Source organism: Malaclemys terrapin, chromosome 4 (assembly GCF_027887155.1).
Source record: "Malaclemys terrapin pileata isolate rMalTer1 chromosome 4, rMalTer1.hap1, whole genome shotgun sequence".
In the NCBI taxonomy this organism is placed as follows: Eukaryota; Metazoa; Chordata; order Testudines; family Emydidae; genus Malaclemys; species Malaclemys terrapin.
Window position 1 is genome coordinate 14446435 of NC_071508.1, and position 25718 is coordinate 14472152.

Here is a 25718-nt window from a genome sequence, read left to right on the forward strand (position 1 = left end):
TGACAGTTCTGAAGACAGGGGCTCGCCGGGGCTAGCCCGTTGGGGTCTAACGGCAGCGGGGCTGACGCAGGCGGCTCAGCCGGCCCGGGGCAAAGAGAAGGGGGTCGGCCCCTGGGAGGGGCAGTAAGCAGGGGCTGTGGGGGTGGGGCAGCAGGGGGAGCATAGCCTGGGTACCCCGTGCTGGGGGTGGGAGACGAAGCAGTGGGTCCTGGGGGGTGGCGGCGGGGAAGCGGGGCCCCCACTGGTAGGGGGAAAAGGAGGAGGACAGGGCCCCCAGTAGTGGGGGGGGGAGAAGAGAGCACAAGGCAGTGGAAGGGGAGAGCATAAGGCCCCCACTGGTAGGGAGGAGAGTACAGGGCCTGCAGTGGGGGGCGGGAATACAGGGCCTGCAGTGGGGGGGGGGGGTACAGGGTTTGCAGAGGGGGGGGTACAGGGTTTGCAGAGGGCGGTGTTGGAGCCTGGAGGGGGCAGCAGGGTGGGAAAGGGGAGTCAATCTCCAGGGGAAGGGAGGGGTGCCCGTATAGGGCTGTCCCCTGAGGGAGGGGGCAGTGAGTGTGGGAAGAGCAGCAGAAGGGGAACAGTCCCTGGGGCAAGGATCCTGAGAGAGAGGGAGCTGAAGAGGGGGGGGCTAGGAGCAGCTAAAGGGGCCTGGTGGCCAGTTTGCCCTCAGAGAAGCAAGAAGCACCCTCAGCGCTCTCTGGGAAGAGGAGACAAACCATTTCGGTCCAGAGCCATCATGTCCACTAGTGGTTTCACCTTCAAGGACAGGTGTGTGTCCGTGCTCTGCTGCAGATTCTGCCAGCAGGTGCTGAGCTCGCGGGGGATGAAGGCCGTGCTGCTGGCCAACACAGAGATCGACCTGTACTCCACCGACATCCCACCCACCAAGTAAGTCCTCTTCCTTTGCCACCTGCAGGCATCTCAACAGCTGACTAATAGAACAGTAGCCCCCAAAGACCTTAATCAGTAGGAATACCCCCATTGTGTTAGGTACGGTGCAAACCATTAAGAAGACCCAGTTCCTACCCCCCCAGATCTCAATCTACTCCTTATAATTGTATATGGCACGTAAGCAAGCAAGTATTATTATTTCCATTTTCAGAAATAGGAACTGAGGAACAGTCCAAACACAGAATGGTACAATAAAAAATACATATATACAAACTCTACATAATAAACAAGACTCATTTTTTCTCAACTTTAAAATGTGGAATCTTCTTGGTGTTTGACTTTAAATATTTTCCTGTGACAATCACTGTAGGGTTGTATTTAAGAGCCTTCGGGAAAGTAACTAGCTTTTAAACAGAAGTGAAAGTGACTTGAAAATGTCAGTTTCACTCCTGTTTCAAGTCAGTATCTAGACTATTTTTGTTTGTAGTAGGGTAACACCTCCAGACAGGTGCAGTATAAACTTGGGGGGCCTTGCCCCAGACTAGTAGGATGTTTCCAACAGTTAAATGATCTATTCCAAGCTTGGTGGACTGCAAATAAGTAAGTAGTGTAAATGATAGAAAAATCTGGATTACTTTCTACAATTGTTGTTCAAGAGTTAGTAACAAAGTAAGAATATACATTACAATTATTTTAAATCTAACCCATATCCCTTAAGTGATTTGCCACAAGATGTCAGAATGTGTTAGTATTAGATCTGGAAATGCTTCTGCTACTCTACCCTTAAGGCCACACACTCTCCCAGCTAGTGACTTTGATCAGTGGTTCTGAACTAGGGGTACGTGTACCCCTGAGGGTACGCAGAGGTCTTCCAGGGGGTATATATCAACTCATCTAGATATTTGCCTGGTTTTACAACAGGCTACATAAAAAGCACTAGCAAAATCAGTACAAACTAGAATTTCATACAGACAATGACTTGTTTATACAGCTTTATATACTATACACTGAAATGTAAGTAGAATATTTATATTCCAATTGATTTTATAATTATATGTTAAAAATGACAAAGTAAGCAATGTTTCAGGAGTGTGCTGTGTCACTTTTGTATTTTTATGTCTGATTTTGTAAGCAACTAGTTTTTAAGTGAGGTGAAACTTGGTGGTATGCAAGACAAATCAGACCCCTAAAAGGGGTACAGTAGTCTGGAAAGGTTGAGAGCCACTGAATTAGATGATGGATAATAAGATTGTTCATTGACATAGCTTGAATGTACATCCAGCCTGACAAAAATAAATTTACTTCAGTGGCTCTGTAAAAATGTCACTACAATCAAATACAACTACTTTCTCTGTTTCAAGTCAAATTTGTTTATTTTATGGATAAAAACATGTTTTTACTCTTAATGGTGCAGGAACCAATATCAGTCAAGGAAAACAAGCTGTATTCTGTTTGGCCTCATAGATCAACAGAATTGTTGAGTGCATTAACTGGTGAAGATGAAAGAAGCAGAAAGAACCCAATTTGGCTTTCAGAGTTAAGCAAGGCCAGGAATTAAAGAAAAAAATTCTTTCTTGTTACTTGATCAAACGTAAGCTGAAGTCAGAGGATGAGTAACTATGGGAAAGCCATATTTAAATATTAAATAGTAAATTATATATTAAGAAAATGTAAATTACAAAGCGTTAATCTGTAAGCATGAGTTAAAAAGGAGATAAACTAAGATGGGCTAAAATTAATTAAAAAAAACAAAGGTTCATTTTTTAAACACATTCTAATCACTAAGCCATTGTTCTGTGGTCTCATTTGAGATTTACAATAGACACTTAGTTCCTGGCACAGATGTTCTAAACTGGTGTAAAATGTCTTTCATACAATGCTAGTTGTCAAATGTGAATTAAAGCTATCCGTGTGGTTACAAATGTAATCCACAGTTTTAGTGTACAATAAAAACATATTAAACTACAAAAATGAGTTAATGAAAGTCAGTAAACCACATATTTCAGTATAAAGTTAAAATAGCGATCTGTGTTTTAGTGACTCAGGAAATCATTTCCTGGTATGTGATTTCCTGATACTATAATAATTGATTTTTTTTTTCCATGGCAAATGATGGTTTGGTCAAGGCTGAGTGGTTAGATTTGGAGTAGGAGCTAATGTATTCAGGATCTAAATTATAAGAATAAATCAAAATAGGAAACATCCAGACTCTTAAGTAAACTTATATCTCTGCATACAGGGCAGAAGTTCAACTCTCAGGACTGTTTTTCCCACCCACTAACAGAATGAATGGAAGCACTCATGTTGGACATGGAGCACTCAACCCAGTATATACCAAGTTATGTAAACAAATTGCCCCTTTTCTCACAAAGTCTGTACCTACATTACCATTGCTGCTGTTCTAACAGTGGAAATGCTAGTGTAAACCAGTTGTCGGCATTCTACCTACCATCTCATCTAACACAGCTTAAAGCAGGGTCTGCACAACACTACATTTGAAATGCCAGTGGCTGCCTACACTAGTGCTCCAACTGGTGAAAAACTAGGAAGGATTGCAGGGTCAAACAGAGTTGTAAAATAGGAAAGATCAGTTTGCTTTGAAAATATTAGTTTGTGTCCATTTACAAAAACAGAGCCAATTAAAAATGACGGGGGTTGACAATGCTTACCTACCTAAGGTCTACCATAGGAACCCTATTACAGAAGAGTATTTGACAATATTACTTTGCTCTTAACAGCTTTTCTACAGAGGACATTAAAAATCAGACAGCCTCACACCTGTTTGGGGTGACACCTGCTTTAGATAATACTATCCTACTTTCCAGAAGAAGAAACTGACACACAGATGTTAAGTCTGACAATGGCCTTGTCTGCACTAGGAAACTGACCCAGTGCTAAAGCTGGCTATGTCCATAGTAAGGAACTATAGAAGTAGTTCTTCACCGGAGCTACCACCATTGTAGCTTGGAGTCCTGATGTAGACAAAGTGCTACCAGCCTCTATCATCATCAAGTTTGAAGGTATGTCTGCACAGCAAAAGCTAGCATGGGCTAGTCTGTCCAAGACAACTTGAATCCAGCAAGCACGGGTAATAACAGAAGTGCAGAAAGCACAGCTCAGGTGTCACAGTGGGCTAGCAAGCCAAGTATGCACTACAAAAGACACACTGAAAGAGTATCTCAAGAAAACTGATGTGGATATCACAAACTGGGAGAAGCAAGCCACCAACTGACCCCACTAGCGCCACATCCTCCATCAGGCAATAAGTCACTTTGAGAAGTGCCTTGCCCTTGAACCTGAAAAGAGAAAGAACTTTCTCCCACCAGGCAGTTGGCCTGACAGGAAATGTCTGTACCTATTACGACGGATCTATGATTCTAGGATTGGACTCCTGAGTCATCTCAGGACCCATATGTAAATCCGTGGTCGAGATCATCTTCGAGTCAAGGGATTGCCGATGATGATGCACCCAAAGTCCATCCCAGACTTGCACTACCCACACAGAAGCCTGGCTGTGGTGTCTTCACTATTATTGTTACCTGGGCTAGCTGGATTTTAGGTACCTCCGATAGGCTAACCTGTGCACAGCGTTTTCTGTGTTAGACACTAAGTGAGAATGGTAAAAATGCTGGAAGTTTGTTGCAACCCTACCACTGCTGGAAGCCCTACTGTAAAGAACACTGGTTCCCTGCAGACAAAGATGTAGGGTGTCTGCAACAAGCATATTAAATGGTACTGAAAATGGTTTAACTGCAAGTGCACAGACAGGACTAAATCAAATCACCTACCATTTCTGAAACTGTGTTGAACATAGTTTGAACCTGTTCACCCTTGCAGTTAAACTACATCTTGCTCCAGGCCAGCTACACCTGTTGCTGCTGACACCCATTGTAAATAGGCAAGTTTCTTAATGTAGACAAAGGTAGTGAGTTGCTAACTGAACCCAATGGTATAGTTGGTAACTGAGTTCACTCCCTGTATAAAAGGACTAATTATCATCTCTAAGTACTAGTGAGGGGCCCAGTTCCCTGGACTGAAGCCTTATCGTCTAGTTGAAATGGTTAGCTCTGGACTGACTGTTTGCATGGAACTGGGACACCAACAAAGCAGCTCTTGAGCCTTGCTGATGTTAACCTCTGTGGGCCAGTTCATTGAGTTGCATAAAACCAGACAACCCTCATAGCCTGAAACAATTCAGAAGAAGTTAACCATCATCCTCATGTAAAGCAGGAAACATTAAATATATAGAGCAAAGCCATTAAAGGGACTTTATCAGCTAGCTTGTAATTTTATTTTCTGCCTGTGTGTAATATTTTTAGAAGTTTAAAGATGTAAATAAGCCTACTCTAAAATTAAATTTCAATTACTGTAATGGATTTTTAAAGCAGAATCTGATGGGCACTTCCCACTAATTTCAGTTGGTCAGATTTTTGGTCTAAAGCATTCAATTATGCTTCATTTTTAATTACTCTATGGCAGATTCTGCTGGGATTGTAGTGTGCACATATAAGGGAGTTGTAGATCCCATCAACCACTTATGAACCTCAGCTGCTAAAAGTTTCACGGGTGATCCTTTAAGTCCCTGTATAGCAGTAAATGCCCATACTATAGGCCTGAGGAGAAGCCTTCATTGTCCATCAAAAAGATGGTAGAATTAAAAAGCATGTTGCTACATGTATAACCTGGTGAAGTGAAGTGTGCCTCAGGACAGTGCCTGGATTGAACCAACTTCAAATGTGGATTAAAAGCATACAGTGGAATAAGATCCTCAAAAAAAACCCAGCACTCTTGTTTTATAGCACTGATGACTAACTCAGTGCAAACTGCAGAGTATAGCATTGCTTGGGATAAAGTGTCATCTTGAGATTCTTGTGAGCAATGCCTTTTGATCACTGACTTCACTCGATAAAAATGACCACCACATTGGGTGCTTTTATTCCTTTCTATGTAGCAACCAGTTCTAGGAAGTAATCCAGTTTTGGTTTATTGGTGTGATAACTGGAGATATGCAATTAAGTGACTATGCAGTGGTGTAATGTTCAGCATTATTAGTATTATTCCTCACATGGTTCGTGATGAGTTTAACTTTCAAGCTCTTCAAAGTTGTGTTGAAAGTATCTTTATTCTACCCGCACTGCCTCTTTTGCTATTTAATGGTGCCCTCAAATACCTGCTTTACACTAGTGGTCTGCTATTCTTCCTCTTACTTCATGAAGTGAAGAGAGTCAGCTATGTGAATATTTGAAGTACATTCACTTAGCATTGGGATTCAACTGAAATCTGTGTTGAGTAGATGACCCTAGATAAGAGTATTATGGTATCCTACTGGACAACTAGAGGTGAGCTGGTGAGGCAGCATTGTAAGAGGTAGGGAGGGGTACAGCAGGGCTAATCTACTAGCACTCCATCATTCTGCCCACAAATTTGAAATCTGCACTGTGGTGCTGGCTCAGGGTGTGCTGGTGGAATATATAAGAATCTTTGCTATTCTGATACTACTATGCTTGGTGATAGAGGGAGATTGGATGATAGCAGATAGGTGTTTGTAAATGGAAATAGAAAAGTAAGAACTTCAAACATTGGTTTGTTGGAATTCTAGCTTACAGCAAGAACAGGTGGCTGGGTGAAGTTATGTTAAATGTCTAAACTATTCCTGTGACACTTTTTTCCCCCCTCTCTAGTACTGTTGACTTCATTGGAAGCTGCTATTTCACTGACATCTGCAAATGCAAACTGAAGAATATTGCATGTTTAAAATGGTAAGTAATATCATTTCAATGTGACTCGTAATCATACAAGCACCAGCTCTGCAATGCATGTGCTGCAGCAACATTGCAGCATCTCATTACTGACCACTAGAGTGCAAGCGCTTGGGTCACAAATGAAGTGAATTTGATATAACATTGCTCAGTGGAAACTTAGTCCCACTACCTTTGGACGTGACTGTTAGTCTGTCATTGCAGAAGTCCCTAGCAGAAATGCACGGGACAATGCATATCAAGACTAAAGTGGGGTTCTATAGGAAACTTGCATAGCACCTGACTGACTCCAGAGAGACTGCTTCAGTATTGATTTGAGATAGCTGTGTGAATAAAGTCACCATGAAATGCAGTTACTCATATCTTCCACTTTACAAAAACAGATACAGTGGAGAACTCCTGTTTTATGAACTAATTGGGGATTCAGGAGTTCATAAAATTGAACATCTCAGTTACAATAGGTTTGTATAACAGGTTCATAAAATTGAGGTTCTGCTGTAAGAGAACATGCTGTTGGCAGACCTACTCTGCACTAGCGGATGGAAAAAATTAACATGAAAGTTCCTGGAGTTTGTTGTTTATTTTTATTAATGCCTGATACTTAAGATACTGTTCCTTTAAAAAAAAAAAAGTTCTGCTAAACTGCTCAAAAGGATCACTTGTCTGCTTTATGCCTAAAATTTCAGCTTGCTTAGATTTGAACTTGGACAGGAAGGTTCTTGGATTAAAAATAACAAGGTGTTTCTTTTGAGAGAGAGAGACTTGGCTAGCAAGGAATTCTGGTTTGTCCAGATGCTGAAATAGAAAGCACACACTTTCTTCTGGGTGTGCTTCTGAGAGTGAAAGGAATCTACTACAGGTAAATTAATTAGGCTATAATCTGTTCCTACTCAAACCCTTAATTTCCATTTATTTTAATGGAGCAGAATCAGGCTCATATATACACTAACCTAATTACTTAGCTCTTACAATCTAATTACTTAGCTTTTATTGGGTCCTATTGTACCATCAGTTTTAAGGAGAACTCTCCATTGATTTCACTGGGGAGTTCTGTTTTAAAATGGAACAATCAGATTCCATGATACAACAAATTTCACTGACTTAAGTTAAAGTACACTCGGGTAACAGACAGAATTTGGTTCTCTGCAATAAGACAAGACTCCACACACCCCCTCTTTCTTTAAATAAATATATTCAGACACTTTTTGCACCACTTGTTTAAAAACTCGCCTTTAATTTTCCCCAGATAAGAATATTATACCAATTTGCCTGGTAAAGTGGTTAGATCCTGTTTAACATTAAGCTTAGTTGGTTCTTCATTGCAAACTGGCTTTCATCCACGAACTTACATGATCATTATTTTGTTTGCTGTTCTAGTGGCAATGTTGTAGGTTACCATGTGATTGCTCCATGCAAACCTTGCCTGCTGTCCTGTAACAATGGCCATTTCTGGATGTTTCACAGCCAAGCAGTCTTTGGTATAAACAGACTAGACTCCTCTGGTAAGGAACTCTTGATTCTGAACAGGGAAGTTCTATTTAACTCACAGGAGAGTTAACTGGCAACTTCCTCCCTTCTCCCCCTCCCGCCAATAGTAAGGTGTCTCAACGCATATGCTGTTTGCTTAAGGTATATAGCAAATCTATACTGAGTTGCCTTTCCAGCAGAGAGGCTTGTGGGGAAGGAATGCTGTATGAGGAAACTATTCATGTCACCTGGAGCTTAAAGTATCTAAAATGCAATATTAGGTTGCCTCAAGTTTGTGTAGCTTTATATTAGAAAAGGGCTGTAAGATTAATTGATCAGAAAATTTATTCTAACCTATTGCTGATGGGAATCAGGATTTTCTGAGCAATATTGTTATGTAAACTGCACAAATACAAGTGTAAATGCAGAGCCAGAGGATATTATTTATAGTAGTGTTTGTAGCTTCACTGTGCTATTAAGCAACCCTCCACTGACTGGTTATTCTGAGTTGAGCTGTGTTGTCACTGTGACCCTATATAACTTTTTCTGTTGATCCCCATTAGCTTAGGCTGAGGTTACAACCAATACTAGCTCTTACTATTTAGTTCGCTTGAGTTCCTTTTAAACAACTACTTGGCACACAAACTACAAGTACACCTCTATCTTGATACAACGCTGTCCTCGGGAGCCAAAAAACCTTACCGTGTTATAGGTGAAACAGCGTTATATCGAACTTGCTTTGATTCACCGGAGTGTGCAGCCCCGCCCCCCCGGAGCACTGCTTTATCACGTTCTATTCAAATTCGTGTTATATCAGGTCGCGTTATATCGGGGTAGAGGTGTATCTCGCATAATCAGTCCTTCTGGGTCTTCCCAAAGTATGTGGCCTTTTACTAGACCATCTGTATTTCTGTTCCTCATACACAAGGTTAGTTAGTTTAAAGACTTTCACAATGTCATCTATGCCTCGAACCAACACAATTAATGTAACCCAGCCGTAAGGAGATTACCAATAGCTACATGATTATTTCATATAACTCTTCATACAGGACTTGCTACTATTGTCTAGTTCAAAAGGATATTTCTAGAGATCCTTTTTGAATAAAAATAGACAATAACTTAGACCTAGGCAATGTTGTCTTATTTCATCTAACCGGTTTTTCAAGGACTAGAGCCATTCATTTTGAGGCAATGAATTCAGTTTTTACTCTAACTCAAATGAGGTCAGAATACAAATTAAGTTATTTACAATCCTTTTTTCCAGGTGTGAATTTACTGCTTTGGGGCAATTTACCAGATTTGGATGAAAGCACTGATGAAGACCTGTCTGGCATCTCTGAGGAGGAGTATATCAGATAATTATCAGCAGTGTATTCCCTTGTTACGTTGTATTGCAGCTTTCTTCCCACTGTCTTAATGTACAAACTCAAGCAATACAGTCAACAGGAAGGCTGGCAAACCATTTTTCAAAAAGGGTATAATGTAATATGCCTTAAGAATCCCTCTCCGCTTTAAAATGCGCCTATCTGGAAAATGAATGGCATACAGATGGCCGCTACCGCTGGTTTTAGGGCTATTTTGTTATTATAGTTCTAAATCTTAACAGCTGCAGGTAAGGAAAACACAGGCTTTGACACGTCTACAAGTACCAGCTGCTGCCTGTTTTTCCTTCCTAAATAACAGCTCAGTTGTGGATCAAAAGTCTTGGTATCACTGAAACAAATTAAATTTTTACCTTTAGGGTAGTGCTATTGAGGAATAGTTACTCTGGGTGAGCTGTGACATTATGAAGAGAATTCTATGGGCTCTAGTTATGCCCCCTTCTGGACTCTGCCTTTTCTCTCTTCCCATTCCACCCATAGCCAAGAAGGTGGTATATGCACAGCCTCCTTTGAGGCCACAATCAATGCTATCGAAAGAGTGGGCCAGCAGGGATTGCTGAAACTGTACAGCCATCTGTCTTCATCCTGCTTTGGAGTTGTTTGCTTGTGAAACCACTAGGGAGATGAGCATTGGGATGGTCCTGAACCTGGGTCTCTCGCCCGAGTTTTTTTGGAGTGTAATAAGTACTCAGTTCTGCTAAAAACTAAACTGCATAAGAAATTTATAGAGCGAGATTTGCTGCCAGTGAACAGAATGGCCGACAAATGGTAAATAAGGAAGTATGCTGGGAACTGGCACACTTCCCTGCTTTAAATGGAAATGAATCACGTTCAATGAAATATTAGCATAACTATTCTTAAGAAATGTTACACAGGTGAGGGAAACTCCTTTTGTTCTGTAGAAGTCTCCCTATTGCGGTGAAAAACTGAAAGAGGGAGAAAAGGCATAGTTTCCAAGCAAAATAATCTGTAATTATGTTTGTATATTTTGTCAGTATTAAATGAGAGGAGCAGCAAGTATGATGCTGGAGTAGCGCGTGAGACAAGTTTAGGGCCAGATTCAATAAAATCTTCATCTGGCTCTTGTGCTGATGGAAGGTGGGTAATCTCCACAGAGTTGGTGGTGGAAGGTGGAAAGGAGGCAGCCAGACATGGTTTGGAGTGAAATCTGGCTTCAAGAGTACTGTTCTGCTTGCGGCTACCAAGTAACTGCTTCAGCAAGTTTACGTTCTCAAATGAAAAATTTTCTTGTTTCTAAGGCTAGGAGGTTCGAAGAGAATAACTTTGTAAAGAAAAATCATCTGACCAACAACTTTTAAAAAGGTAGACATTTTACTTCAGAACAGAAATATTCTATTTCATGGGAAGGTTTCTGAAGTGACTTATTGTACATTTATGTAAAGAGGGCTCTCACTAGATGGTGCTTTATATGCCAATTACAGACATAGGGTGAGATTTTCAGAAATGCCTGAGTGACTTACCAAAAATATCAATAGTGGGGCATAAGAACAGCCATACTGGGTCAGACCAATGGTCCATCTAGCCAGTATCCTGTCTTCTCACAGTAGTCAATGCCAGGTGCTTCAAAGGGAATGAACAGAACAGGCAATCAGAGTGGTCCATCCCCTGTCGTCCACTCACAGCTTCTTGGAAAGTCAAGGAGACTTGTGCTCCTGAAGCACTTGGTAAAACCCTACCCACAGAGAAGAACCAACAGAGTAAGTCTGCAGTTCTGCAATAAGCTCCATGTGGGTAGAATCCTCTTCATTTATTTGGGCTTGGTGAACATCAGGACAGTGCCCATTGTGCAAAACCTGTTAGGTTCTGATCCTACAAAGGACTGCCCTGGAAATCTGTGTGAAATGAGTTTTTTATCTCTCACAGCGATTGTTTGAGACCACTTCAGATAGTCCATTTTTACAAAGCCATTGTTTTATTGTAAACCCCTAGCTACATCCCCAACCAAGATTTATACCAAAAACCACATACTCACTAGCCATAGAAAAACACGGCCTTAGACACTGAAGAACACAACAGAAAGGCAGTTGCAGGCATCCTGCTCCCTCTAACAAGCCCCTAACACAAAGCTCATTGGTGTTTTGCAGAAGCCAAAGCATTCCATTCATAAACCACATGTAGACTTGGTACATCTGGTTAGCTGAAGATGGATCTTTCAAGTGATGTATTTACAAAAGTGTAGTAGTACATGATAAGGTAGGGTGGATTTCCTGAATCCTACTAAAAGCAACTCCAAGATCAATATCAAGATTAACATTTTGTATATTCTCTGTTCAGCTCTGAAAAGATGCAGTGAAGGCAGACTCTTGTTTTAGTACTTTACTGTATCTGTTCTCAATTGGTGTTACTACCTCTTCTTCTGTGTTGGCTAAAGTGTGTATTTGCTATTTTTCTGTATTTGGATGTCTTGTTATGACTGTATGCTGTCTACATGTGTATCAAATAAATGTTGATTTATACCACATTCTCCTGGGGGATATATTAAGTGCACATTATGTAGCTGGGGGATTGTCTAACTTTTATACTTAAGGATACATCTGTAGTGATTAGCTAACAAAAATAATGAAACACATTCTAGCTAACTCAGCTCATTTGAAATCTTCTCTACTGTGTAAGGACAGTAATGGCCCGATTTTCAGAGAGACTGAGCACCCATTATTGCAGTTAAAGTCAAAGTGAGCTACCAGCTCTTAGCACCTTGTCTCTCACCAAGGGGAGTTGGTCCAATAAAAAAAAAATATTACCTCACCCACCTTGTCTCTCTAATAGCCTGGGACTGACAGTGCTACAACAACACTCCATACTTCAACTGTTAGAGACCCTCCACAGGACTCATCCACAGCAGTGCAGCAGGGAAACATCACTACGTACATAGATGTAGGTTCAGGGTCACAGATTTGGTTTGGATGAAAAAGTATTTAAAACCTGAATTTAAAAACAAACAAACCCTCAAGTAAATAGCTTTCTTTCAGGACCTTGTGCAACAATGTTGCTGTCAGTGATGATGCATTTTCTTTCCTGTGATGCATAATTCAGCATTTATTTCTAGCTAGTGCGGGAGGAGGGGAGGGGAAAAAAAAAATCACAGAAAGACAGTGATAAATTGCAAGGCTTTTTAAGGGGGAAGAGAAACAAAGAAAACACATTTAAATATTCTTCATTATTCCCTGATACAAATGTAAGATTATGATTAGGCATTAATTTATATCACCATTCATGTCAAAGTGCTTCACAAATGACATTCAGATAGGAAACCTTTTGCCATTGAAATGCAGCCAGCTCTAGGATAGAAGGCAGCTGCCAAGCAAACAGCACGGTGCCAGGACACCTGGGTAAACCCCATTCTGTAATGAACATTGGCATGTGATCTTCATCCAAATGGACCATGTGGCCCTTGATTATTGAGGGTCAAATTGGAAAGATCCCCATGCTCTGTTATAGCCTGAAATGCAGCTTATTTACTTTGGAAACAGAGCCTAAATCACCCCTGCTAGGATTGAAACCTGTGGTTCTAGATATCTCAGAGAGGGCTATTATGCCATGCAGCTCCAGCAGCCATTGTGGTATGGAGACTAGAGGTGCCAAGTTTTGCTCTGTTGCCCCCTCATACATGCCATGCTCAAGACATTCACTTATAAACAGTGACCTAATACCTGTCGTCATGTATTATAAACCACTTTATTTTTGCATATGTAATTATTTCTCCATGTTTTATTAAGTCTGTAATATGTGGACCCCTAAAAGCATACCCTCAGGAAGAGCACATGTAACCCACACACCTCCTGGATGTGGTGTTCTATCCCATCTAGTACACCGAGCCCACTTAGAGAGAAAGATTAATAAGTCTTGCTCTACAGCCTTAGCTAAGAGGCCTATGGCTTTTAGCTCACATAGTAGAGGCTCATGCATTTAGCTCCAAAGCTCCCAGATTTGGTCCCGCCTGCCTGCCAACAACAGGCATGTGTTGGTTTTACACACACACACACACACACACACACACCCCTCTTTCAATTGAGTTGGGGCATCTAGGTGCTGCCCCAAAAGAGACAGGGACCTCTTGTGTTAGAAACACAGAGACCATTCTTGGGCCAAAGAACTTCTCATCAAAATATGCTAGCCCAGGGGTTCTCCAACTGGGGGTCAGGACCCCTCGGGGGGTCATGAGGTTATTACATGGGGGGGATCACGAGCTGTCAGCCTCCACCCCAAGCCTCACTTTTCCTCCAGCATTTATAATGGTGTTAAATATATATAAAAAAAGTGTTTTTAATTTATAAGGGGGGAGGGTCGCACTCATGGGTTTGCTATGTGAAAGTGGTCACTAGTACAAAAGTTTGCAAACCACTGGACTACATGATCTGCTAGTCTCTTCTGGCCTAGCCAGATAAAGGGTGCAAGGGAAAACAGAGGCACAGAGAGTGAGTTGGCCAAGGGTGCCCAGCAGGTCAGAGGTGCAGCCTAGTCATACCTGAGTGAGTCTGAGGAGGAAAATCCTTAGCCCCAAGTCTACAGTAAGCAATCTAGGACTGCTGTGGCTCCTTCTGCAAGGTATAGAGAGGTGACTGTAGACCCCAACCCAACATGCATGTGTTGGCTAGCGAACATGGCCAGCTCATGGATTCGGACACCAAGAACTGGTCCACCTCCCATTTGTGAAGCATCCTTGTGCTTCTGCTGCCTTCTTGATGTTTCTTCAGCCTTAGTATATATCCTGAAAAAGATCCAATGGATACAGCCAATACCCCAAATGAAGATAGGGAGCCCACTGGAGAGAGATTGCCCTACATATGCATGGAAACATGGCATTCAAGAGAGCAAGAGACTTGTTCCCCATATCACGTAGTACGCAAGGGCTATCATAGGGGAGCAGCAACACAAACTGGCTTGGGCTTGCATATCCCATACAAAACTAATTCCAGATTGTTGGATTTTGGATGATCCAATATAGTATGAAAAAAAAAGAAAAAGAAAAAGTAGCAGTATTTTGACACCAGCGACTAGCTCTGAGGCATCACAGCTGCTTTGCTATCTATGATGTCTCTTGTCAGACTTCATGCCCAATGCAGGCTGAACAAACTGGCCTGCACTCCATATTGATTTCCTGTTAGAAAGCATGTCTCACATTTTGGACAACAGTAGTGGGGGAGAGGGGGAGGAGGGGGAGGTCCACGTCTGAACTCTTCAGAAAAAAATCTCTGGTGCTTAAGTTTCCATGTCATCTGCGGTTCTTCGCAATACTGACAGCTTGACGTCTCCGGGTAACATCACGCAAGGGAAATTAGCTCTGTGTCTCTGTTACCAACTTCCATCTGTGTGTCAACGTACATTGGAATTTGTGTGCAAGGTTGTGAAGCAACACGGATACAAAGAGACTGTGGTGCCGTCAGAGAAATGTGAAAGAGAATTCCCTAAATAAGGGCTTATTAAAATACCAGCGAATGTCACTCAGATGCAGCTGCAACTGCACCACAATTAGTTCCTGCTGCACTATATAGTGGAACCTTATTATAGTTAGATGGATCCTAGCATATATCCTATTCCAGTCTACAACATTTGCCCTTGTTGGGGGGAAATTCATCTGGACATTCAGGGTGGGATTTTTCCAAAGCAACTAAGTGAGTTAGGTGCACAAGACCCACTAAAAGTGAATGGATTTGTGCTCAAGTCACTTAGGCATTTGAAAATCCCACTCACAGCCACTTGAGTCACCAGTGAAAATGGGCTTAGTTTTGCCCCTTTTTGCTTTTTGCCCATATCACAGAGCCAACTCCATACTCCAAGGATTTGCAAGTGTGACAGAGGTCCGGACTGAAGAGTATTGGCAGAGAAGGGTGGAGGAAGCTTGCCCAGCGTCTGCCTTCACTTTGCTTAAGCTTCTGCCCTCAGCACCTCACTTTTATGAGAAACATATTTGTCTTTATATTACAAAAATACAGAGCCAAGTTCAGCCCTAAAACGACTGGCATTTAACCAAGGATGAGTCTGTCCCGTTGTGCTTACAGAACATACCCAGATGGCTTTTTTAAGCTGAAGCTGGCAGTGGGGGAAGCACAACACGATGGTATGGAATCATTATTCACGCATGACAGAGGAGAACAGTTTAAAGCAAGCTGCTTTGAATGTGAGAAGAGTCTATCTTCATTTTGAGCATTTTATAGAGGCTTTGGCCTGAATTAGAACATAGAGTGGGACTGCAAGCCCAGAAACGTTTGGAGTCTTGCATGTTATTGGAACTGTGTAATTAAAAATAAAATTAAGAACCCACCTTAAAGTGTTGTGCATTCCAGAAAAGTTACAGTGGGTTGGTAGCCTGGCAAATACAAAAAGTAGGTCCTATTCTCCTTTCGTTTACAGCTTTATACCACTGCAGACCCAGTGACCCCAACTGAGTTACTCCCAATTTATTCCTGTGCAAATGGGAGGAGGATTAGGCTCATGTACTCCAGTTTGTTAAAGAATAAACCAGTTGCCTACGGATGACGAGTGTTGTCAATCCAGGAGGACAAAGCTGTACTAGCAGCCTCAGATGGAAGCTAGTGAAAGGGAATTGTGCAACCTCCATAGCATTACTTGGTTAGAAAAGCAGATTAGAAGACAAAGGGTCACCTTTAAGAGGCACCAATTCCGACCTGGCATAAACTCAGAAATTAGTCAATACCTAAATGCTTGGCCTTTTCTACAGTATGCATTGAAAGGTGACATTCACTCCTCTACAGAAGGCCAGCAAAACACTCAAAGATAGGTACAAAAGGCTTGTGCTGGACCTCAGCACAGGAGTGACTTTCACCCTGAAAATAGTAGCAGGGCATTATCAAATTGATTTGTGTGTATCCACTATTAATGTAATTTAGATACAATTTCTATTTCCCTCAGTTGCTACAGAAATGCAAGATTCATAGGCACCAAGAAGATTTTATGAAATGGAAGGTGCCTGCAATCTCTTCCAACTATTGTATGGAATAAAAACGGGAACAGCTTCAGAAGCATCTGGTGCTGACCACTGTCAAAGACAGGATACCAAATTAGATGCACAGCTGCTCTGATCTGGTATAAATCTGCCAGGCATACTATATGGAATTGAACAGCTCTTTACCTGTCATTCATTGCTGAGGAAAGATGCCTGTCTGAAACAGGTCTGCACTTGCAGTCATGCAATTGCTATTTCCAACAGCTGCAAACAAGAAGCCAAGTTTCATGTGATTTAAAAAAAAAAAAGAATGAAAATATATACCACACTTTGCTCAGTGCTTTGAGATCTACGGAGGAGTGCTACATAGCCAAATATGAAAACAAAGGTTAAGTTGTGTGAATAGTACAAGCTGAAGTCCCAAAGAGCCTGAAGTAGAAGGGTCGAGTGGTTCAGCGAGAGGGGAGGGTCTCAGACCCAAGGCTTCAGCTCAAGCGGGAGCAACTACGCGGCTATTTTTAGCCCTGCAGCCAGAGCCCCACAAGCCCCAGTGAATAGAGCGGGCTCAGAGACTCGGTGCCAGGACTTTTTCTTTGCAGTGTAGACATACTCTTACCCCTTTGTGCCTTAATTCACCCCCCTCCCCTTTAAAAGGAGGAGGAGAATACTCCATCTGATGGGTCTAATTAGCTATTTATAAGGCACTTTGCTGTATGGCGAGATTATAGTTCAATCTCAAAGCTTTATTGTGTGTACTCCCATCTAAACCGCGGTCTCAGCACCAATTCATTCATAAAACATGAAACGCCTTCTAGGTAATGGACAGTGAGGCAGGTGCACAGCAGCTCAGGTTACAGTTCATCATTTACACATTAAAGGTGGCAACAATGAGTTACGGGCAATCTCCAATGGATTACAAAAGCTTGATCCTGAGGATCTAAAATTAAATCGCTGTGAGCACCGCCAAAGTCACCCCTCTAACCAGGGCTTCAGGAGCCCCAGAGAAAGGCTGGAGGCCAACAGTAAGATCAAAGGACTTGGCAACAAGAGCCACTTGGATAAGGACAGCGCCACCTGTCCTAAGTCATTGAGCCTTCTCTGGCTACAGCAGGCATGTTCAAAGCTTGGGCACCAACTACTTTGGCATGCTAGCCACAGTGTGATATGCCAGACCCTGGCAGCAGACAAAGCTCCTACCCTTCCCCCTCACGGTGCCATAGTATTGTATTTCAATGGTGGCATTTATTTCTATATTACTACTAATGAAAGGTACTAGATGGACAACCCTGGTGGAAACCAAAATCCTCCAATTGTCCACAGCATGGGCAGAAGCAGCTCCAGCTTCCACTCATCCTGCCCCGATAACATGTCTGAACCACGATCTGAGAGGGAGAGGCGTTCCATCTTCATGACCCACGTTTTCCGTGATGATCTCTCAAAAGAGCCTCAGTGAAGGGGGTTTGTGGGGGAGTGTGTGTGTGTGGGGGGCAGGGTTCAATTGTGATATGGCACTTATGTACTAGGAAGTGCACAGTCACCTCCAAACAGTCTCTCACTGGCCAAACTAACTTTCAGTCACTACTTCAGAAGTGACCTAGAGGCGAGAGGCTCCATCTAGAAACCCTTGGCCAAGGAAGCTGCATTTTGAGAGGGCAGGAGGCTAGTGATAGCATTGACTTTGCTACCATGGAACAAATCTGGATCCATTCCCAAGCCTTAGCTGCCTGTTCATGGAGTTGCTGGATCAGCAGTCAGGCAGAGGAGGAGGACTCCACCCCAAGGAAAGACAGATGAGCCTCACGTAGCCCTTGGGGGATAAATGATAGGTCACTTTATCCAGGCGCGAAACAACAGCTTTTTATTACTTTAAAAATTCCTGCAGAAATATTAAGACACTCTGCTGGCCTGGTTTAAAAGCCAAAGGGCGTGCTATTCAGTGTCTGAGCACATGAGAGACGCTGGAGGGCAGTGGTTTCCAGTTTGGAGTGAAATATGCCTCAGGACATAAGATAACCTCTTACTAATGGGAGTTAGGAAGAACCTCCCTCCAACTGCCCACTGCACAGGTGTTTCACACCTTCCTCTGATGCAGCTGGTACTGGTTGCTGTTAGGAACGAAGAGAGGGAAGATACTGGATTAGAACCACTGGTCTGCTCTGGTGTGGTACTATCCATGGAAAAGCTGGAGAGCAGAGCCACCAGTGACTGAAGTAGCCAACACTCCAACATTGACTCCATTGTTCATGTAACGCGGCACGTCCTGCAACATTGCACTGGCACGACATCCAGATGTGTACTTCCCCAGGGGAGGGGGAGGTTATTGCACAATCTGATCTGGCTCTGGGTCAAGCTGTTTTTCTTGATAGTCAGCCTAATTTTGTTCCTTTGCCTCATCCCTCCCAGCATGGATGGGCTTGGAAGGGAGGGTGTTAATTGCAAGCGGGGGGCCTCATGGGGAAAGGGTTAACTCAGAAGTTGGGAGGGGAAGTTCAAAGGCTTTACAGGTTTAGTCTGTCAGATCTGTCAAGGAGCCCCGCAAGGCCTGTGCATGCCTTAAAAAAAACTGACACCGGGTGCTGAGCCAGTTGGAACATGCTCAGGGGAGAGGACGGATACAGAGCCATCAAAGTTGACAGGGCTCGCCCTTTCTCCTGCTGGAGAGGGGAGAGGCTTCTTTGCATTAAGTGACGTGTGGGCACACCAGCCCGAGCAACACAGTGCGTTACCGTGATAAAGCAATTGCCACACCTGAACAGACTGCTGGTCTATCTAGGTCCTCCAGCCTTGGCCAACACTGCTTCAAGAGAAGGTTCTCTCCACTCACCCAAGACATGTAGCTTCTGGAGCCCTGCAGGTGAATGGCTCACCCTTCAGGCATGAGATTTGAGTATCCTTATTGTCTTGATTTATATGAAAGACAAGATCCTCCCCTGCTGCTGAGGGCTCTCAACCTGAGCTCCTGCTGAAGGGAGACATGCAGGAGATACTGGACTCAACTGGTGAGAGGGCCATTAACTAATGAGATATGGGACCTTTCATCTCAAAGTCACCTGTTTAAACTCAGCTCGGGTTGGAAGTGACCAAAAGTATTGATCGGGTGGCAGTGCCGGGACCTGTGTGCAAGGAGTCTAGTGGGTTGCAGATCAATTCCTAGTAGAAAAACATCCTCACCTCAAGGCCACCTCAGCAGAGAGGTCAAGAGCTGATCAGTCCATGAAGCCTGCCCTTCCTTCCCCACCACTAAAGGTAATTTCTACAGAACAAGATTGAAGCACATGAATGGGGTGAAATGGGGGAGGGGAAGCGTGTACTGCCACTGCACGCATGAACATCTGCCATGGCTAGCTAGAGAACTTCAGTCTCTGGATCTCAATTCCATCGTGGTTATCAGCTCACAAAGGAAAAGAGTAAGAGATATTAGCATTGTGCTCAGTGAAAGGTGAGAACAGAAGATCTGGCTCAATCTATAAATTCAGCCAAACCTAAAGAGTAAAAGGCTTCTCTGCAGAACACACATGTTCTATTCTCAGTGTGAAATAAAGACCATTGGGGGGGCAGGAGGAGCAAGAGATAAATATAAATGCAAAAAGCGAGGGGCACTGATATTTTAAAAGCATTCATCTTAGGTTATAAGCTGCTTATCTTAGATTCTAACATATGCGGTATCCTTGGGAACCAAGCAACAGATCACAAATCAGATGTGTCAACATTTATCAAACCTTCTGACTAACCAAACCCCACCAGTTCTTATAGGAACAGAGAATCTGCCATGCAGGGTCGAGGGCCAGCCCTGCATTCACTACTGTGTGTGTGCACAGGGGGCGGGGCGGGGGGGGGGAGCCTACCACTGAATTGAAAGGAAATTTTGCCTAAGGAATGCAGCCTATGTTATTGGTCTTTGTCTGATGTCCTTCCTGGAGCACTGGCCTATATCCACAGCTTCAGAGGAAGATGAACAAAAGAAACCCAAAAGAAAAAAAAACACATTATATAGGTATAGCTAATGTGGCCATCACCATGGTGCCTTGGCATCAGGCACCAAGCCAGTTGTGGAAATAACCCTTCCTGTCCCCTTCCCTTTCACAGCTTGAAGCATGTGATTAGATTATCCTTACTTGACTCCTGGCAGAAAAACAAAAACCAACAAAAATCCCCCAGCTAACACTATAAAGCAATGATAGAACTAGAAACAGCTCAAGAAAAAGGTAAAGTTACCACATGACCCACCTCCCACCCCCAGGGGAAAAATTCAGACATTTCCAACAAAACCAGCTCTTTCCAAACAGGGGAGGTTTCCCCTCCTGGAGCCACAATATAGCTGCTCAAAGAGTTTGGTCTACACATGATCAAGGGAACATCCCATTAGCCACTCTCACGGTGAAGACCACTGCACTGTCTGCAAGAGATCTGTCCAAGAATTAGCTAATGTCTAGGCACTGCTTGCCTAATCTTGCTTTCCCAGTGAGGTTGCGATTGTGACCTGTGATGGCATCACACATACTTTGGCAGAAATGGTCACTGGCCCAAAGAATATGAGGCAGTGTCTCCAAGGTTAGCATCTGGAATAATGGATTTAAAACCATGACGCTCTCTGTTCCATGCAATAGCATTGCATGTGCTCCCAGATAGACAAAAAGAATGCTACCAGACTGTGCCTAGATGAGAATAGTAACACAGCCTGTTTATTATTTAGTATGATGAAAGCCCAATGAGGTCCCAGCTGAGATCAGGAACTGTACATATGCCTGTAATAAGAAACACTGCCTGCCCCTAAGAGTTCACAGTCTCCACAGTCAAGAGGATGGGAAACAGGATAGAGGCACAGGGACTTGCCCAAGATCACACAGCTCAGTGGCAGAGCTGGACCAGAACCTATATCCCAGCCCAGCACCCACTGGTGTACATTACCTCTCCAGGTTTACAGCTTCGGCTTATAAGACGTGCTCGTTACAAAATCCCCAGGCACATGCACAAATTTCAAAACCATAATGGACATAACAAGGCATGAGTTAAAAGACATGCATCCTAGGAAATAAACTGAATACCTCCCCCACAGTCACATGCCTGCAGGGAAAAGCCTGTACCTTGCCCTGAAAGTCAACAGATTCTAGTTCTGTTTGTCCAGCATGGAAATCTCACTATTGATGAGACTAGATGGTGTAATAAGTTCCTTGTTCTGAAAAAACACTGTACTGATCATGCAAGAACCATTCGCCTTCAAACAGAATCTATTGCTCCAGTGTGTCATAGATCCTATACTGTTAGCTGTCCATGTAGATTCTCTCCTAGCTCATGTGGCAGGGCCCATGCTTTTGGACCAGAAAGATCAGAGTTCTAGCTCCATGGTGGCCAGCAGGTACTGAATGGATGTGGCGTGCAGCACAGTGGCAACTGGGAAAGTTCTCTGGGACTATGGATTTGTGACAAGATTTAAAATTATTCCAGCGATGGGCATCTTATAAAAGACATTAGAAAAGAGAACCTGCATGCCTCGTTTGCACACATCCTGGTGAGCGCACATGCTGAGCCTGGCAATCATCCAGATGTATCTAGATGTTTTTTAAGGTGCCAGCTACTACGCTATCCCAGTGCCAAACAGGCAACACCCTGTGGGTTTGCCAGAGTGCTGTGAGATGCATTCCACAAACAGGGGCAATGAGAACAAACAGCTCAGTCAATCAAACTCTAGCACTGAAAGGCCCATCTGCCACTTGTGATGGCGAAGCCAAAGCAAGGGTGGGAGAGAAAACACGCCACGTCCCTGGGCATGACCCCAACATCCTCACAGCCCACAGAAGCCATTTCCAGAGTCTGACATCCTATCCAGGCCATGTCTGGGCGGGAGCAACAGACCAAAGGGTAATTCCCTTGTCATTTGTGGTGGAAACCGGAGAAGCCTCCCGGGCAGCAAAGGAGCTGGAATGACTTTTTCCTGCCATGGAGCAGCAACATCAGGCTACTTCAGCCTGACTGAACATCATTTTACCTTTCATTATCTCTGTCATTTGTCAGGGTTAATAACAGATTTCGCACACTCAACCAGATGTTGTACGGTAAACCACCGTCAGCCCAGCACTGCCTCCTAAAACCACCTCTTACTCCGCCTGCCTCTGCAGCTTCATGGCCCAGGAAATTTACCACCCTTTCTAGTTCAGCTCCCAGCCTGGAAACTGAAACTGTAGCACCACCTGCTGTACAATGAGAATTGGCTTGGGGGCAACGGTGGAACGGGGGGGGGGGGGGGGTGTTGGGGCCAGTGACAATAGATCCCATCAAAATATTTTTTCAGAGTTTTAAAATATATAAATTCCCCATTCTTCACTTCTGTTTCTAATAATCCTTGGAGTCTTAAAAGTGATTCCATTCCATTCCCTTCCAGGAAACACTTCTCCCATCCTCTTGGGCACACATTCCTTTGTTATCCTAGGGTTCTTCTTCAGTGATGGGGACAGGTACTGGTTTGGTGCTGAGGGGTACCTGCCATTTATTTATTTAGGATCTAATCCCAACCCCACTGAATTCAATGGAGAAAGACGCCCACTGACTTATTAAGAGGCTGATCTATACATTTAAAAACTTTTAAATGTTTTTTTTTTTAAACCTCAAAGTCCCCACATATTGAGAATATGGGCTTTGCAAAGAGATCAGGGTAACATTTTACGCAAGGTCTCTTATTCACATGCTTCTAAATAAATTCTCTCATTCATTCCTGTGCTCCTTTACCCCAACTCTCAGACTCTTTTCAATCCCTTTCATGCACTTAATGCCCCCCCTCTACCCCAACATGTGTGCACATACACGGGTCCTTGCCCTATTTTCCTCAGCTATGAGCCCGCACTCTGTGCTATGTATGATCTACAGTGTGGACACCACCTTCATTAGCACTGGTCTGGTCCTGAATCCTTTCTACTCCTCCTAGACTTTTTCTAATGGAGGAATCTATTGTTTATACTCCAGGAGTACCCAGAGGCCCCAGTCAGAATCAGGGCCCCATTGTGCCAGCTGCTGGACAAACACATAATAAAAGCCAGCCTCTGCGCTAAAGAGTTTACAGTCTATGCATGGGGCATGATGTGATGTTCATGGGGTTGGGGGAATTGTACCACTCTATTGTTCTGGTTACATCCCTCAAAACAGACCCTTTGGTCACACCGTCCTTTTACATTTCCTAGGACACAGCAGAAAGTCAACCGTACCAACCACTGTGGGTTAAAATAGTATTGCAATAAACTAATGAGTTGACAGAAAATGCCAACATCTAATAATAATCCCAAAGCTGATTAAGGAAAGGCACAGGGTTTAAGAGGGCAGTAACAATATCTTCCCTCCCTATCATTCACCCCCAAAGGATTCCAAAGCACTGTACAATTGACAGATCCCACCACTGAAATGCAGCCACCTCTGGGGTGGGAGGCTGGCAATCATCTCACACATTGTACAATAGCAGACAGAGGGAGAGTCTGAGACCAGGACCACTCCCTGCCCCCAATCTTACAGAACATTCCATGGGGTTGTTAGCACCCACTCAGACTAGAAAGGTTTCAGAGGAGTAGCTGTGTTAGCGTGTATCAGCAGTCTCTAAGATGCCACAAGGACTCCTTAGACTAGAAAGAGTTCAGTGGGATTTTAGCTGGCCAAGCTATCAGAAAGCAAGATTCCCCTTCAATTCTTGCCCCTTGCTTGAGACACGAGGCTGGAATAAATGGAGAGGAGAAGCAGGTCCCCAAAATAAAGTCTTACCTAATGTCCTAAAAAATTAAAGGTTAGGTGTATGTTTAAAACTCCTGGAGAGCTGCAGTTGTTGGAAACTGTGGGTAGTTACAGGATATCTCCATCACTCTGCACAGACACTGGCTACATACCTGTAATAGGGTAGTTACCTGCTCCTGCCCTGAGGGGTTTAAAACAGCCCTGGAGGAGGGCTGTGGAAGGGCAAGACGCTTGGGCTGACTGGGAGGAAACAGCTGCAGCTGAGCCACACCCTAATCAGGGCCCAGCTGGCCCTATAAAGGCTGGGAGCCAGGAGCAAGGATATAGTCTCTATCTGCATTCAGAAAGAGATGGGGCTGGCTGCAGGGAGCAGAGACATGGTACCTGTGTAGAGCAGGGCTGGGGAAAGGTAGAGGAGTTGGGGAGCTCCAGCCTGGAAAGCCCTAGGCTATGGCCTAGCAGAAGGCCAAGGGCTACTAGGGATTGCAGAGGGCAGCCCAGAGGTAGGCCAAGGCAGCAGGTCCAAACCCAATCTTGCCAGTGGAGTAGGCTGATACTACAGTCTGCCCCAGGGTATGGGGCTAGACAATGACTGGCAGTAGCCTTGTACTGAGGTGGGAATAGGGGCTGGGTCTTCCCTGGGGAGGGGAGACCCTAAGACTGAGGGGTTACTGCTCTGGGGCAGCACCCCAGGTAAAAGGGCACCAGGGTTCAGGGAGGGACACAGGGGCCAGAGGACAGGTGGATCATGAGCTTGCAGAGGGCACTCTGGAGCTGGAATGAGCCAATTCCCAGCAGTCACCAGCAAGAGGCATTGCAGGGGTGAGTCCACACCTCTACAGTGCCCTATAGAAGGGAGGTGCTAGACAGGAACAGCAAACTAGGTATCCTCTGAACATAGGGGGATGTAAGGTGCTAAGCATGGGGAGGGGAAGTGAGAGGCTTTCAGGGCCTTGTAGTTGTGCAAGTACTCAACAAAATAAGGAGTAGCCTAAGCACTAGCAAACTCACCAGATGGCCCAGGGCACAGCACAGACTCCTGCACTGAGGGTGCTGAAGCATTCCCTGTTAGGGTGACCAGATGTCCTGATTTTGTAGGGACAGTCCTGATATTTGGGGCTTTGCCTTATATAGGTGCCAATTACCCCCCACCTCCTGTCCTGATTTTTCACCCTTGCTATCTGGTCACCCTATTCCCAGTTTAACTGAAGGACTCCTGGTGCAGATGATAGGAGTGTGAATTAAAGGCTCCTACCACATGACAGGGGTCAGTCTGCATCGACTTCAAAAGGGTGGCTGAGGATTCTGGGGAGGAGCTGATTCAGGGCTGTTTGAAGAGCTCGGATGGCCTAGAGTAAGGCCAGCAGATGGCAGTAAAATAAATGGTTAGATTTGTGTAATGTTAGGTAACCCCCATGCACCTCCATAATTCACTCTTCATTAAGATCCTCTGTTATGGCAGGAGAGCTGGCCATTAGAAACATTAATTTGGGTTTATAAGCCATGTCAATGACTCCCACCTCTGTTGTTTTGTTAAACTGCATTCCCCTCCCCATTAATTGTATGCCAGTTGATCACTTAATT

General features: G+C 43.9%; 1 protein-coding gene across 1 annotated transcript; it reads left to right on the plus strand.

Moving 5' to 3' along the window:
- The first annotated feature begins 548 nt into the window (after nucleotides 1–548).
- FAM72A (family with sequence similarity 72 member A) lies at nucleotides 549–11976 on the plus strand. The gene is made up of 4 exons (XM_054027139.1): nucleotides 549–888; nucleotides 6573–6650; nucleotides 8028–8152; nucleotides 9382–11976. The coding sequence occupies exons 1-4, from the start codon at nucleotides 737–739 to the stop codon at nucleotides 9474–9476; spliced, it is 450 nt and encodes a 149-aa protein (XP_053883114.1). The 5' UTR covers nucleotides 549–736; the 3' UTR covers nucleotides 9477–11976.
- Nucleotides 11977–25718: the final 13742 nt, after the last annotated feature.

Coding starts and splice junctions, on each gene's coding strand:
- FAM72A (XM_054027139.1), top strand. CDS start 737: ATGTCCACTAGTGGTTTCACCTTCAAGGACAGGTGTGTGTCCGTGCTC. Junction 889..6,572: donor ACCGACATCCCACCCACCAA/GTAAGTCCTCTT, acceptor CCCCCTCTCTAG/TACTGTTGACTTCATTGGAA. Junction 8,153..9,381: donor AAACAGACTAGACTCCTCTG/GTAAGGAACTCT, acceptor CCTTTTTTCCAG/GTGTGAATTTACTGCTTTGG.